The sequence below is a fragment of the Mastigoproctus giganteus genome, chromosome 6 (genome assembly GCF_048544385.1).
Source record: "Mastigoproctus giganteus isolate SK-2022 chromosome 6, ASM4854438v1, whole genome shotgun sequence".
Lineage (NCBI taxonomy): Eukaryota > Metazoa > Arthropoda > Arachnida > Uropygi > Thelyphonidae > Mastigoproctus > Mastigoproctus giganteus.
In genome coordinates, this window is record NC_143580.1 from 205,307,405 (window position 1) to 205,320,359 (window position 12,955).

General features: G+C 36.7%; 1 protein-coding gene across 3 annotated transcripts in view; it reads left to right on the forward strand.

Annotated features, from left to right (window-relative positions):
* The window catches only part of LOC150084897 (zinc finger protein ubi-d4-like), a 316,607-nt gene extending 312,353 nt beyond the window's left edge, over positions 1–4,254 (forward strand). For 2 of the 3 annotated variants that reach the window (XM_090376684.1, XM_090376685.1), the window contains exon 9: positions 3,924–4,254. In XM_090376684.1, coding sequence (XP_090232810.1) covers positions 3,924–3,970 — 47 coding nt within the window. In that variant the 3' untranslated portion in view covers positions 3,971–4,254. The remainder of the gene's footprint in view (positions 1–3,923) is intronic. The other variant, XR_016547118.1, reaches the window with a different exon arrangement.
* Positions 4,255–12,955: the final 8,701 nt, after the last annotated feature.

Below are 12,955 nucleotides of genomic sequence, written 5' to 3' on the forward strand. Positions count from 1 at the left end.
CAAGTCATTAGTCCCTGATATCAGAGATTGTGTAGAAGACCTCTTTGTCAAAAACTATCAACAGCTTTAGCAATATCAAGAGCAACTGCTTGAGTTTCACCAAACTTGATTTTGTCCAAAGATAAGTAAGTAAGTAACAAAAGCTGATATATTAGAAGGTGATTGATAATAAAGGAAGCCATATTGGAAATCATTGATCAGGTATTGTTTCAAGAGAGTTTAAGCTTGGCAGTTGATAGATTTTTCCAATTACTTTTGAAAGAGTAGAGATAGGTAAGTGCAATAGGGTGCTAATTGGATGGAAGAAATTTTTCACCCTTTTTTTTGGACTGGCAGGATATAAGCAAATTTACAAGTAGAAGGAAAAACACCAGTGGAATAAGAAAGTGTGAAAAGGTGACACAGAACAAGAGCATATGTAGTGAGGATAAGCAGAGAAATATCATTCAGGACGTGGAGTTTTTTTTTGGTATCAAAGTTGTTTACAATTCTTCTGTCAGTGCGCCACAGTAGACTTGGAATGGAGTATGTTTCGTATGGTAATAAGTGATTCAGCAAGATCATCTATACAAGAGTTAAAAGAAAAGTAGTATGCTATTAAACAGGCTTTATATTTAGCCAAGGATGCAATAGAATAGAACCATCAGTTTTAGCAGAGATGGCAGTATAGATGGCCAGAAGTTGTGGCAAATAGTTTTGGCAAGAGATCAGAATGAACAAGTTTGGACAAGAAACAAGTTTTCTACAATTTACCTGTTCAAAATCAAGTATGGAATGATTAATAACGGTTTTACAATTGGTGCTAGCTTTAGTGTAGGAAGAAAATGAAGCTGGAGATTTGAATGCAAGCCAATTGCAATATGCTACATTCTTATCTTGAGTAGCCTTACCACATTTATTGGAAAAACCAAGGTTTAGATAAAGATTTTCATCCTTAGAAGAATAATTCTTTGACATGATCTGAGCAGAATCAGAAGATCCAACAAAGGAAAAGTAGAATAGAAATCTCACAGATTATCCCATTTTGCATTCCTGTAATGCCAAACAATACAAGGTTGATAATGACCACAAGGGAAGGCTCCATTGTAAAAGGGCCTTCATCGTTTCTGCAACTTTTTTTTTTTTTTTTTTGGGATTACAGTACAGTTGCGCCCCTGTATCCGCTGATTCGGTATCCACTGATTCAGTGACCCATGGTTAACCACGTGAAAAAAAATGAAAAAAAACTTAACATGTACTACTCACGTGCCCAATACGATGCTTCTCTTTATTTTTTACGATGTCAATTTTAAATTGAATAGCTTCCCTTTATTTTTTACAATGTTGCATATGGTTTGATCACCAATATTATAATGGTTCTTTAGAGATTTAATGGATGCACCGTTTTCCAACTTTTAAATAATTTGAAGTTTTTGTTTAATTTGAAAGCACAACTCTTGCGTTTGCCCTTAATTTTTGCGATTTCTAAACAAAAAAAAAAAAAAATTTACTATAAAAAAAAAAAAAAAATTCCGACATCCCTGACATAAATAACAAAACAAAATTTGTCCTCTTGCAGTGTGACGGAACGCAACAATCAACGTGACGCACTAAATCAAACTAAAAATTTGGTCTTGAAGTGTCCCGGTTAATCCAATCCTGGTAGCGCCTCTGTAGTCAGGTGGGCAGAGCAGCAGTGAGTAGCACATGCTTTTTGATTAGACCAGGGTTTGAGCCCGTGACCACCAAATACGGAGGATGCAGAAAGGTCAGGGAATGACCACCGAATATCCCCGGAGCAATATGGTCTTAGTTGCTAATGCTCCTAAAAAAAAAACCAAATAACCAACCAATCCTGGTAAATAAATTGAGAGTCCACTGTACTTTATTATTACTGTATTTAATGTTGGTAATGTCTTACTGTGTGTTTAATTTGTCAATTAAACTTTATTATACTTATGTATGTACAAGAAAATTATGTTATATATGGGGTCAGCAGGTGTTAGCTTATATCCACGTTTTCAGCCATCCACGGTAGGTCTTGGAATGTATCCCCTGCGGATATGGGGGTCTTACTGTAATGTGAAACTCACCTCAACTATGTACTTTGAAGGGTTGATTGTGAGAAAAAGATTGAATATTGAGTGTATGGTTAGGATTGTCAAGTATTCTGTTAGTAAATGAACAATCTGTGAGAGGTCATTAGTAGTTTTACAATCCTCAACCAGCTGGGTGTGTGTGAATAGAAAAGTTGAAGCCAGCTGGGGTTGTGAACATTCAAATCACTAAGAAAAATTATCACCATTACGAATGCTAGTTGGAGGTATTTGAGTTTCAAAGAAAGGTAATCAGAGTTCAGACTGATTGGTGTAGTTGAGAGAGCAATAGAGACACCAGATTAAGTTGACTGAATGAGGTTGGGAGGTTTTTAGCTAGAGAAGATCAGAAAGGAGATTCTAAATTAGGAAGTTTCTGACAAGGAATATCAGAGCAGACATATGCAAAGCACTGCCTTTAAAACAAAAGAAATCATAAAGCAAATAATGAGGGGAAACTGTGGTGAGTACTGGTTGAAGCAACCAATAATTGGGATTCTCTCAGAAAAAGTGGGGCTTGGCAGACTATAGGTATTATACAACACATTGGGATTGATACTATGACCACGTATATTTATGAAATGAATAAGGAATTTTTTGGGTGGTGTAGACCTTTTTGCAGATATGTTGGTTCTGTTAGTTTGACTATTTTTAATACATTCAGTAGATAAAGTAGAGTGGAGATGTATGAATTAATGAAATTTTTGGATATGGTTCACATAGCAAGAATATACCCAGCTCCTTGGCATAACATGCCCCGACAATGCACCCTAAATATATGCTACTCGTATGCCCTCCATTCACTAGCTGGTAGAATAAAGGCAGTGAGATTATATGCTAGCTGAACTTGGATGCCTCCTAAAAAGTTACCGATAGCTTCAGTCCAGTAGACTATCTAGGGGGTTACTTACTATGACCACTGGCACATTATGCCAGTGGTCATAGTAAGCACCTATAGAGATGTGTAATGTGAACTTCTCAATATACGAGGATAAACATGATATTTCTTAGGGACTTATAAAGTTATTCATTATGAGTTACTCATTAATAGTAGTATTAACCCTTTCAGGAGTAAACACTGCTCCATAGATTTCATGTGAAGGTTCTGGGGAATGTATATGTTGATCTACATTTTTGGATATCATTTCAGGTGCATTTCAAAAAGATCTATCAAACAACATTAACTACAAAGTCATTTTGTAGGTGATGTTTTTGTAATTAACCAAAAAAAAAAAAAAAAGAGTCATTTGATATATTTTTGCTTTACCAGAAATGTACTTATAGCCTAAGCCTAACTCATAAAGTACTAGAGATAACAGTTCTATGACATAATATGCATTCTTATTTATGAAGTAAAACTAAAGTTATCACAAAAAGAAAATGCAGTTAATGCTGTTTGACACTAAACCCTCAAAATAACATGACCTGTTATGTATGAATTGCCTTGGATTTATTTAGTATATGCTGCCATCTCTTATCTGCGTTTCCAACCAATAGTAAATACAGGTTTGATAAGATGGTGGCATGAAACGAGCTTTGAAAATTGTATGAGGATATTGCAGCTTTGATCATTGTTCCAGTTTTGGATTACAAAAGTTGAATGAAATTCTTTGGAATTTCAGCTTTTGTAATCGAAATCTAGAAGTTAATGAAATCAAATTAAGTGAAATGTGAATAGATGTAGATGATATTATACTTTTGATGTTTACAAACCATCAAAGTATAATAAACTCATTCCACAGTGAGTGTGCACTCCTATTGAACTCATTTGATAATGGGTTAATTAAATAAATCTGTACTTTTTATAGAATTCTGATCAAGTTTAGTAATAATTTTGTTCTCTTGCAGGTTCATGGAGCTGTCATCTTTGTATTGAAGAATACCATAAAAAGTAATCCCCACCCTCCCAATAATACATGATCATTCCTTATTTCTCATAAATCTAAATGCATCTCACCTTTTTGAATTTTATTCTTGAAGCCATTCATCTACTGTGCCTGATTCATATCGTCCATCTCATATGGCTACTAACATTTACTGCATTTAGATGTTGCCAAAAATGGCACTTGCATGTACATGTGTGTGTGTATGTATATATATACATTATATATACTATATGGGGGGAAAGAGGTTAATTATTATCTAATGAATGTTCTGCATTCATAATTTTGTAAGTAAAGGGAAGAATTTTTTTTAAAAAATTTGTTTTGTTTTTTTCCTTTTTTTTATGAAAATACTTTTAGATTTGTTAATTCGTGTGTTGTTTAGTTTTTCACATTTGTATTTCATTGGAAAATGGAGTTGACTTTCACTTGTACAATGAAACATTCATTGTCTTAATGAAAATAAAAATAATGAAAATACAAAAGTTTTGAGAATTATTTTGCTATTAAAGACACTCATACTGACTGTTTTGCATAAAATCCCCCCCCCCTCCATCAGCTAAAATTTTCTTCAACACTCCACTAAAAGCAGTGCTATGAAATTTTGACAGATTACTGGGAAATTGATTTTTGTCATATCACCTCCGTGCAGCAAAAGCAAAAATATATAAGTTGAGTAGTCATTCTTCAGTATCATCATGATACAGTCAGTCCCTCTTGTATAAAGCATGGGCTTACCAAGAAAAATGAAATAACCATGATACAGTCCTGCCTGTGAAATTTAAAAAATGTTTTTACGGGAGGAGAGAAATTCCTGAAAAAACAAAAAAAAAATTTTTTTTTGTTTTTCCAGTAACTTCTGGCAGTTTTTTTTAATGTACTGATTTTGTTTTTGACAATTATGTCAATCTAATTTTAGTCTGTGAACTTAGTAAGAACAAATTTAATATTAAAAGCATTTATGTACAGTTTCCATTTTTACAAAACGTCAAATCAAAATCCTACAAAACTTATGATAGAAAACTGACTACTGCAAGCCTTCCGACTCCTTTTCTGCCACATGCCCTATGATGTCATGAAAAGGCTAAATAAATATCAATATACTTCTTTGTTCAGGTACTATTTATTTAAAGGATAGCAATACCAAGGCAACTCATAGTGAAAGGCCTCCACAATATGAGACTGATGCAGCAAACCTAGTTCTGTAGCAGTAATATATTTTAAATCGGTCTTAAGAGTACTGAAAATACTATTTGGGTTTTTTTCATTTTAGATGCTTATAAATACAAATCCTAAGATCTGGAAGCACCTTAAATAGCTTACACCATTTCATATAAGAATAAGCCGCAACTCTCTTACATATAAAATCTACTAATGGTTACAATCCATATTGCTATACAGCAGTGTTTCCCAAACTTTTTTAGTCACGGAACACTTTTCATCTCACAATATATTGACAGAACGCATATATTTATGGAACACTTACGAAACAAGTTTAGCGGGAGCCAAAGAACTGTTTGTAATGTTTTATTACATATGACGCACTGGGCATCAGGAGAATCTTTATTTCCAACACATGTAAAGCCGAGATTCAAATAACTGTCATCATACTTTCGTTTTGGTCTTTTATTAGTTGGTTCCTGTTTTTTTCACTTCAGATTTTTGGGGAATAAAGGGCTGCGATTGTTGATCCTCAATTTGAAGTGTCCCAATATTGTGTTCCTTTTCATTGACCACAGTTGCAATACTAGAAGTACTTGCTTCTTGTTTTAAAGTTACTTTTTTCAACCACAAATCCTTGGTTATTTATTTTAATAATAGTATATAGAAATACTGATAATTATCAAAAAAAAATTAAACAAAGAAGAGAGTTTAGTTATGATATCGGTTCGCTTCCATATATCCTTCAACCCGTATACTCCAGGCTAAATCGCATACGAATGGCATATTAGATCACTACATTGCTACTTTTTTTAGTAGATGTCATTACCTCAATGCATACTTCTCTATGCAAAAGCCTGCAAAAATAATGTTCTGCTGTCTATTTGATTATTAGTCTATGCCAGCATATTAATAACCGAAAAAAAAAGTTACAAAAATTATGATGCAAAAGTGATGTCCACACAAAAATGTATTTATTTTTTTTAATTAATTACTATTTTTTGCGGAACACATTTTGAGAAACACTGCTATACAGTATTGCAACAATACATTACTGTGTTTGTATGCAGAGATATTACATACATTCTTCTGCTGCTGCACCAGTATTAGTGGTGGCATTTAAGCTTGTGGTGATGATGAACTGTGGTCTTTTGAACATGCCACAATTACTTTTCTTCATACACCAACTTTTGTATCTGTATCATGTATTTCAATTTGTTCACATGTGTAGTCCTGAATTATCATCGAACTGCAAGAGTAGCGACTGTCAATTTCTTTCAAGTAGTCGGTGCTTTTGACTTCTCCATGAATAATCATTGGCATACCTTATTCAGCCCGATTTTTCTTCGCGCTAAATTCAAACCTATTTCAGAGCATATGTTCGCAAGCATACAGAGGCCTACATATTGCTCTCTCTCTCATAATTTCAGCAATTACTTCTAACAAAGACACTGAAATTGTGAGTAATACGGCAATATGTTACCTTATCTCATTTTATTTTATATTATTTTACCTCATTTCCTTTTCTGCTTGTTCTATTTAACTTATGCGTACCGAAAATTCAATAAATCAGCTTTCTCCTACACTCTTTCAGTATATCACTATTGATACATTATGTTTGTGGGGTTCGTTTGCCCAAGCAGTGTCACTGGTCCATAATATTTCACTTTCTTTCCAATACTTGTCCATTATTTGTTATATGTGTACACACACGTGTGTGTGTGTACGTACACACATATATACAGTGGCTGACAAAAAACTGCATCACCTTAAAAAAAGTAACATTTGCAATGAAACAGAGATATTGTTTGATTACAGTCATTTTGTTTGTCGCAAAGCAAAGGTATTGTGTCAGATAACGCTTCTTTGCATCAGACAGTAATTGCAAGGTATTGCATCAGCTATTTCTATAAATACAGCATTGGAAGGGTATACACACTCATTAGTATCCTGTTTTGCATAGCTCAATATGTTCAGTTGACACCAAGAAAAAAAAAAAAAAAAGAGTAGCTGTTGCTCTGTCCCAGGAAGGGCTTTCTACGCTTGCTATCACTGATAAAATAGGCTGCCACCAGTCAACAGTATCCCAGGTGCTGAAATTAAAGTGTGAAACCAGTGATGTGAAGAGAAGGCCTGGATCAGGCCGTAATAGAATGATTATGCCTTCCCAAAATTGATATTTGGAATAGCTATGCCTTCGTAATTACCATGATAGTGCTCCTGTTCTAAAACTGGAATTTGAGATGGCCTCTGGTGTTGAAACAAGTGCACGAACTATCCAAAGATGACTTTCGGAATGTGGTCTGCATGTCTATCAGCCCAAGAAGAAACCTTTGTTGACCCAACAAATGAGGAAGAAGCAACTTGCTTGGGCTAAAATGCATGTTTCATGGACAAAAGAGCAATGGGGCCGTCATCTTTTCTGATGAATCGAAATTCAACCTGCTCTCTGATGGTAAGCAATATGTCAGAAGATGAAAATCGGAGACATACCATCCTGACTGCATAACACCGACTAAAGTTCCCTGCCGATCAGATGGTCTGTGGATGCATAATAAGCAAAGGGGTGGGGAAAATTAAGTTTATTAACGGAACGGTGAATGCAGAAACCTACACTGCTATCTTGGAGGAGTGTCTGAAACCCATTATTACAGACGTCCAAAACTACATTTTTCAACAGGACTCAGCACCTTGCTATACAGCAAAATTGGTAAGTTTTATGCTGTTTAGATTTAATGGTGAGTTTGTATTTTTGTCTCATAAGGCTTCAAGTATACTTACAGCAATGTTTTCCCTTGTTTTTCTCCCTTGACGTGCAGTCATACCTGGCATTACAGTATTTGAACTGGCCCGGCAGCAGTTCAGATTTGAACCCTATTGAAAATTGCTGGTACATAATGTCATCTAAAATTGCTCAGAAGAAGCCAACAAGTAAGGTTCAGCTCAGGAGAGCATTGTAAGGGTGTGGTACCATGAAATTGGGCAACTGTATATATCCAGAAGATGACTAACTTTATGCCAGAGCGTTGCAAGGCTGTAATTGCAGCTCGAGGAGGAACAACAAAATATTGAGGACTTATTTTGCTGATTTACAGTGCATAATATTATTACATTAACTTGTCATTTCACTTTTTACATGTAAATGCAATAAAATGTATGTTTGGTCGTCATGATTGCCATTTGCATGATTTCTCATATTTCCATTAATTACACATTTTACCCTTTGGCAAGAAATTTATGGCAATCAGGTATATCAGGTGGAGTCTTTTTATTGGATTTCATTCACAGAGATATATATCCCATCTAACAAATGCATTTTGAACATTATTGCAACCCACAATGCAGTGCAAAACACATTAATTGCAAAATTTACAAGTGATGCAGTTTTTTTATCTGCCACTGTATACGTAGGAAGAGTAGGAATAGTAATTATTAGATTTATTAAGAATGAAGGTGAAATTATTTCTAAACATACCTCTATATCTCACTTTTATGGGGTTCAGGTTCTATCTTTCCTGTTCCATTAACCATTTGCACTACTTTACTATCACTAAGTTTCACTATGCCTGAACTTATATTTTACATATTGAGTATATTCACACTCAGTAATACACATATTACTACGGCAATCGTGGGGGTCAACACTGTGAGCTTTCTATCTGCCTTAGAAGCCACTTATGCTGGAACCACTCTTCCATTTCTTTTTTTGTCTAGTGTCCACACATGGTCTTTGGCTTGGACATGGTAAGTCAACTTATAACTTTTGATTTTTAACTTTGAATTTTATTTTTTTTTGTTCTCTGTCAGGTCCATGATAATCAATGTACAGAATGCATATATTTTATAATATATATATAAAAAAAATTTATAAAATTAAAATTATCCTTGTGCTTACCTTTTACACCCTATTAATGCTTGTATATTAGTAATGCCATACTGCATATTGATTATCATAGAAACAGAACCCTTATTGTTTTTTCCTTTCAGTTGGACCCTGAAAATGCCACCCAGATTGTGTTGGTGGCTATTTTGTATATTATCTTGAATATACATATTCTTTAACAGTCTAACATAAAATTTACCTACATCTATTCCATAAATTTAACTAGGTATGTTAGCATTAGCATAGGCATATGATGCAAGAAAGCAAGCTTATGCAGCATCAGCCAAAAAAAAAAAAAAAAAACCACTCCCATTTCACCCCTCCGTTCGTTCAAAACACCTGTCCAGCTGAGCCTTAAATTTATTTAGGCTATCAACTTCCACAACAAGGGATGGAAGTCTGTTCCACCAACCAACTACCTGCTGGCTAAAGGTAAATTTCCACACACCTATCCTACGTCTTTCCTCAATTTGAATTTAGGCCATCTCAGGTGATTATTCTGAGCAAAAGGAAGAATCCCATCGGCATCGAGCATGCTCAAACCATTCAAGGCTTTATACAACTCTATCAGATCACCTCGCCGGTGCCTAGTCTCCAGACACTGTAATTTGCAAAACTTTAGCCTTTCTTCGTAAGAGCAACCCTTTGTTCCATTCACTAATCTTGTTGCCCTTCTCTGTACTCGTTCCAGCAGCTCTACATCCTTCTTGAAATGAGGCCTCCAGACCTGTATACAGTACTCAAGGTGTGGCCTGACCATTGCCTTATAGAAGGGAATAATCACCTTATCTCTGCCAGAAAATTCCTGTATATCATTGACAAGACACCATTAGCTACTCTTGCAGCCCGTCTGCACTACTCAGAGAACTTCATATCTGCCTGCACAATTACCCCCAGGTCCTTTTCATTCTCTACTAGATGTTTATTAGATATTCAGTACTCTTCACCAATACTAACCCCAAATGCAAAAGTTATTACAATCTATAGCACCCTGAGTGGGTTAAAAGTTTGGAAGACAGGAAATACCAGTTAATATTAAACTTGAAATTCTGTATATTGTAATTTTTAAGAAATACATGCAAAGGAAGGTTGTTTTGAAAATGGAAGTTGAAGGGATATATGGGGAAGAAGATTTGGTTCTGTGAGTTTGAAGTTGGACAGTCAATGGATGTTGACTGGCTGCAGCACATGTTCAGACTTGTTTGAAAGAGAGGGGTGGTAAATTACAGAAGCCAATTCGGAAAAACGGTGCCCTTGGAAGTATCTACAGACCAGGCTGCAGCAGAAGCAGTACATCTATGGAACAGAGATTGCAGAAACTGTCTGAGATGGGTCATTAATTAACTGGATGCACCTCTTTTGAATGGGAGTGCCTAGATGCTTGAGAGAGAGAGAGGTTTGGGATGCCAGCCCAGATGTGGTAATAATATTCCATGGTAGGACAAAAACTGAGATTTGTACAGAGTGAGTAGTTGTTTAAAAGAAAAACACTGATTAACAGCAATAGCAAAATAAAAAAACTCAGTTTCTCAGATGAAGAGGAAGCAATATTCGGGATATGCTTATCGGTGATATGCTACGGTACGGTGGATCTTCCCTTTTCCAAAGGGAAGATCCACCATAGATGTCATTAGGATGGTAGTAGACATGGCCTCAACTGCCAATAACAAATACACCCTCAACCTCTTCATGGATTTCAAAGGGGCCTTTGACACCCTCTAGTGGCAAAGCGTCCTGGTCCTGAAGAGGTTCAGGCAGGCCGGGGTCTCGGCCAAGATTTATGGATTAATTACTAGTAACGAATGGGCCTGGTGTACTGGGGTCCATAGTTTAATATACACGTAAGTTAGTTATAAACCAGTTATACAAGTAGATTAACAAAAGTTTTTATTGATGGATGATCAGTGGTGTAGAAAGCAGCATGTCCGCGCAACAACAATGACGCATGATTAACGTGCCTCACTCAGCTCGTTGTATTGTATTTAATTTGTCAGTTGACAAAGGGACACGCGTCCCGAAAGCTACTGATTTTTGTTAATCTACTTGTATAACTGGTTTATAACTAACTTACGTGTATATTGGATTAATTACTATTATGGATTCATTACTAGCTACTTCAAGGAAAGGTCCCCTGCTGTATCCTCGGAGACCTACACAGTCACCGGAGGCTGCCCTCAGGGATCCATTCTAGGCCCTCTCTGCTGGAACACGGTCTTCGACAGGTGGCTGAAGGAGGAGCAGGAAAATATCATCAAAGTGGCCTACACGAATGATCTGGATGTCCTGCTTTTTGGCAGCTCAAGGAGGGATTTGGAGGACCTTGCAAAAAGATATCCTGGACCATCTTCTGGCTGGTGCCCTGTTCACAAGCTGAATATCTCTATTCCCAAAACAAAGCAAAAATTACTGAGGACCCTAAACAGACCACCAACAAACAATCAAAGTCAATGATCAGGCATTCAAGATGGAGACCACATATATCTTGGCATTTTGCTGGACAGCAAGTTGAGCTTCATCCCACATGCCAAGTATATAGTAAAAAAAGATTAAGGTCACAGGAAAACTAATCAGGATAACTAGGGCATTAAGCCTTCGACCCTCAGACTGTATTATGAATGCATCTTCATCCCCATTGCTTGTTACGCTGTAGGTGCCTGGGGCCACAGAGTCACCAACAGCCTTGTTAAGAAATACCTACTGCAGGCCCCAAGAATTTTCTGCTTGCAATCTCAAGAACTTGCAGAAGTGTCCACAGCTGCACTCCAGGGTGATGTAAAAGGCCCTCTGTCATGGTCTAGCTCATGTTGTGGACAGATGCCTTCCTTGGTGATCTTGCCTCCCAGTAACTAAGTGGCCAGATGAACCACATAAAAAGAACAACACACAACTCATGGTACCCAACAACTCATAGTTATCTGGCTTTGCAGTCGTACATCTTCACAGTGCCACTAAGTGCAGTTTTGTGAGGAACTGTAACAAACACACACATTCTGTCCACTCTGAAACCACCAATAAACAACTCAGAAAACACCTGAAGCTGATGGAACCTTATAGGAAAGACCTGCAAATAATCATCCACTTGGAATGTAGGTCAACAATGGTACCACACACACAGGCCCGACGATACACGTCAGCTCCAGTGCAGTGCTGCATGAGATGGGTTACTATGGTAATGCAACAAGCCACAATCCACTACTCAGCCCAGCTAATACCAAATACCATCTAGCTTGGTGTAAAGCCTGCCATGCTTGAACCTTAGAGTAATGAGTCATGGTACATGATCTACCAGACTGACAGTTGTGCTTGGATGTGGCAGATGCCTGGAGAAAGCTACTTGCCAGACCATATCGTCTCAACAATGAAGTTTGATGGCTTGGGACTGTATTTCATAGTTTGTGCTACCATTGGTTGTTTTGGACAAAATCACGAATGCAGGACCTCAGCATTCATCTTGGACAACAGTGCTTATGTTGCAGCAAGTCTGTATTAGCAGGACAATGCACCATGTCATACTGCTTGCATTGTAGCAGACTTGTTTGAGGACATTGGCATTGAAAAGTTGAACACCTGCCTTTCAAGATATGGCCTTCATTTCTACTGGAAAAGTTTCTGTATATCACAGATGAAACCCCATGAGCACTGTCCTAGAAGCCTGTTTAACTGTTCAGAGAACTTCATATTTGACTATAGTTTTCAGCCCAACTAGCATACTACCCCAGGCAGGGGCATATTCAGGAGTAGTAGAGTGGGCCATTGCCCTCTCTTAACCAAAAATTTGAAATTAAAGAAAAAGAATGCAGGAGGCATTTTGCTTCTTTATTTTCTCAAGGGATTTTCAGTGTATGAAGAGCTAACTAAAAGAATCTCCAGAAAAACCAATGATTTTGTTCAGTGGCATAACTATGCCAATGCAGCTGCATTTGGCCTGATCTTGAAATGGGACCGTTAAATTT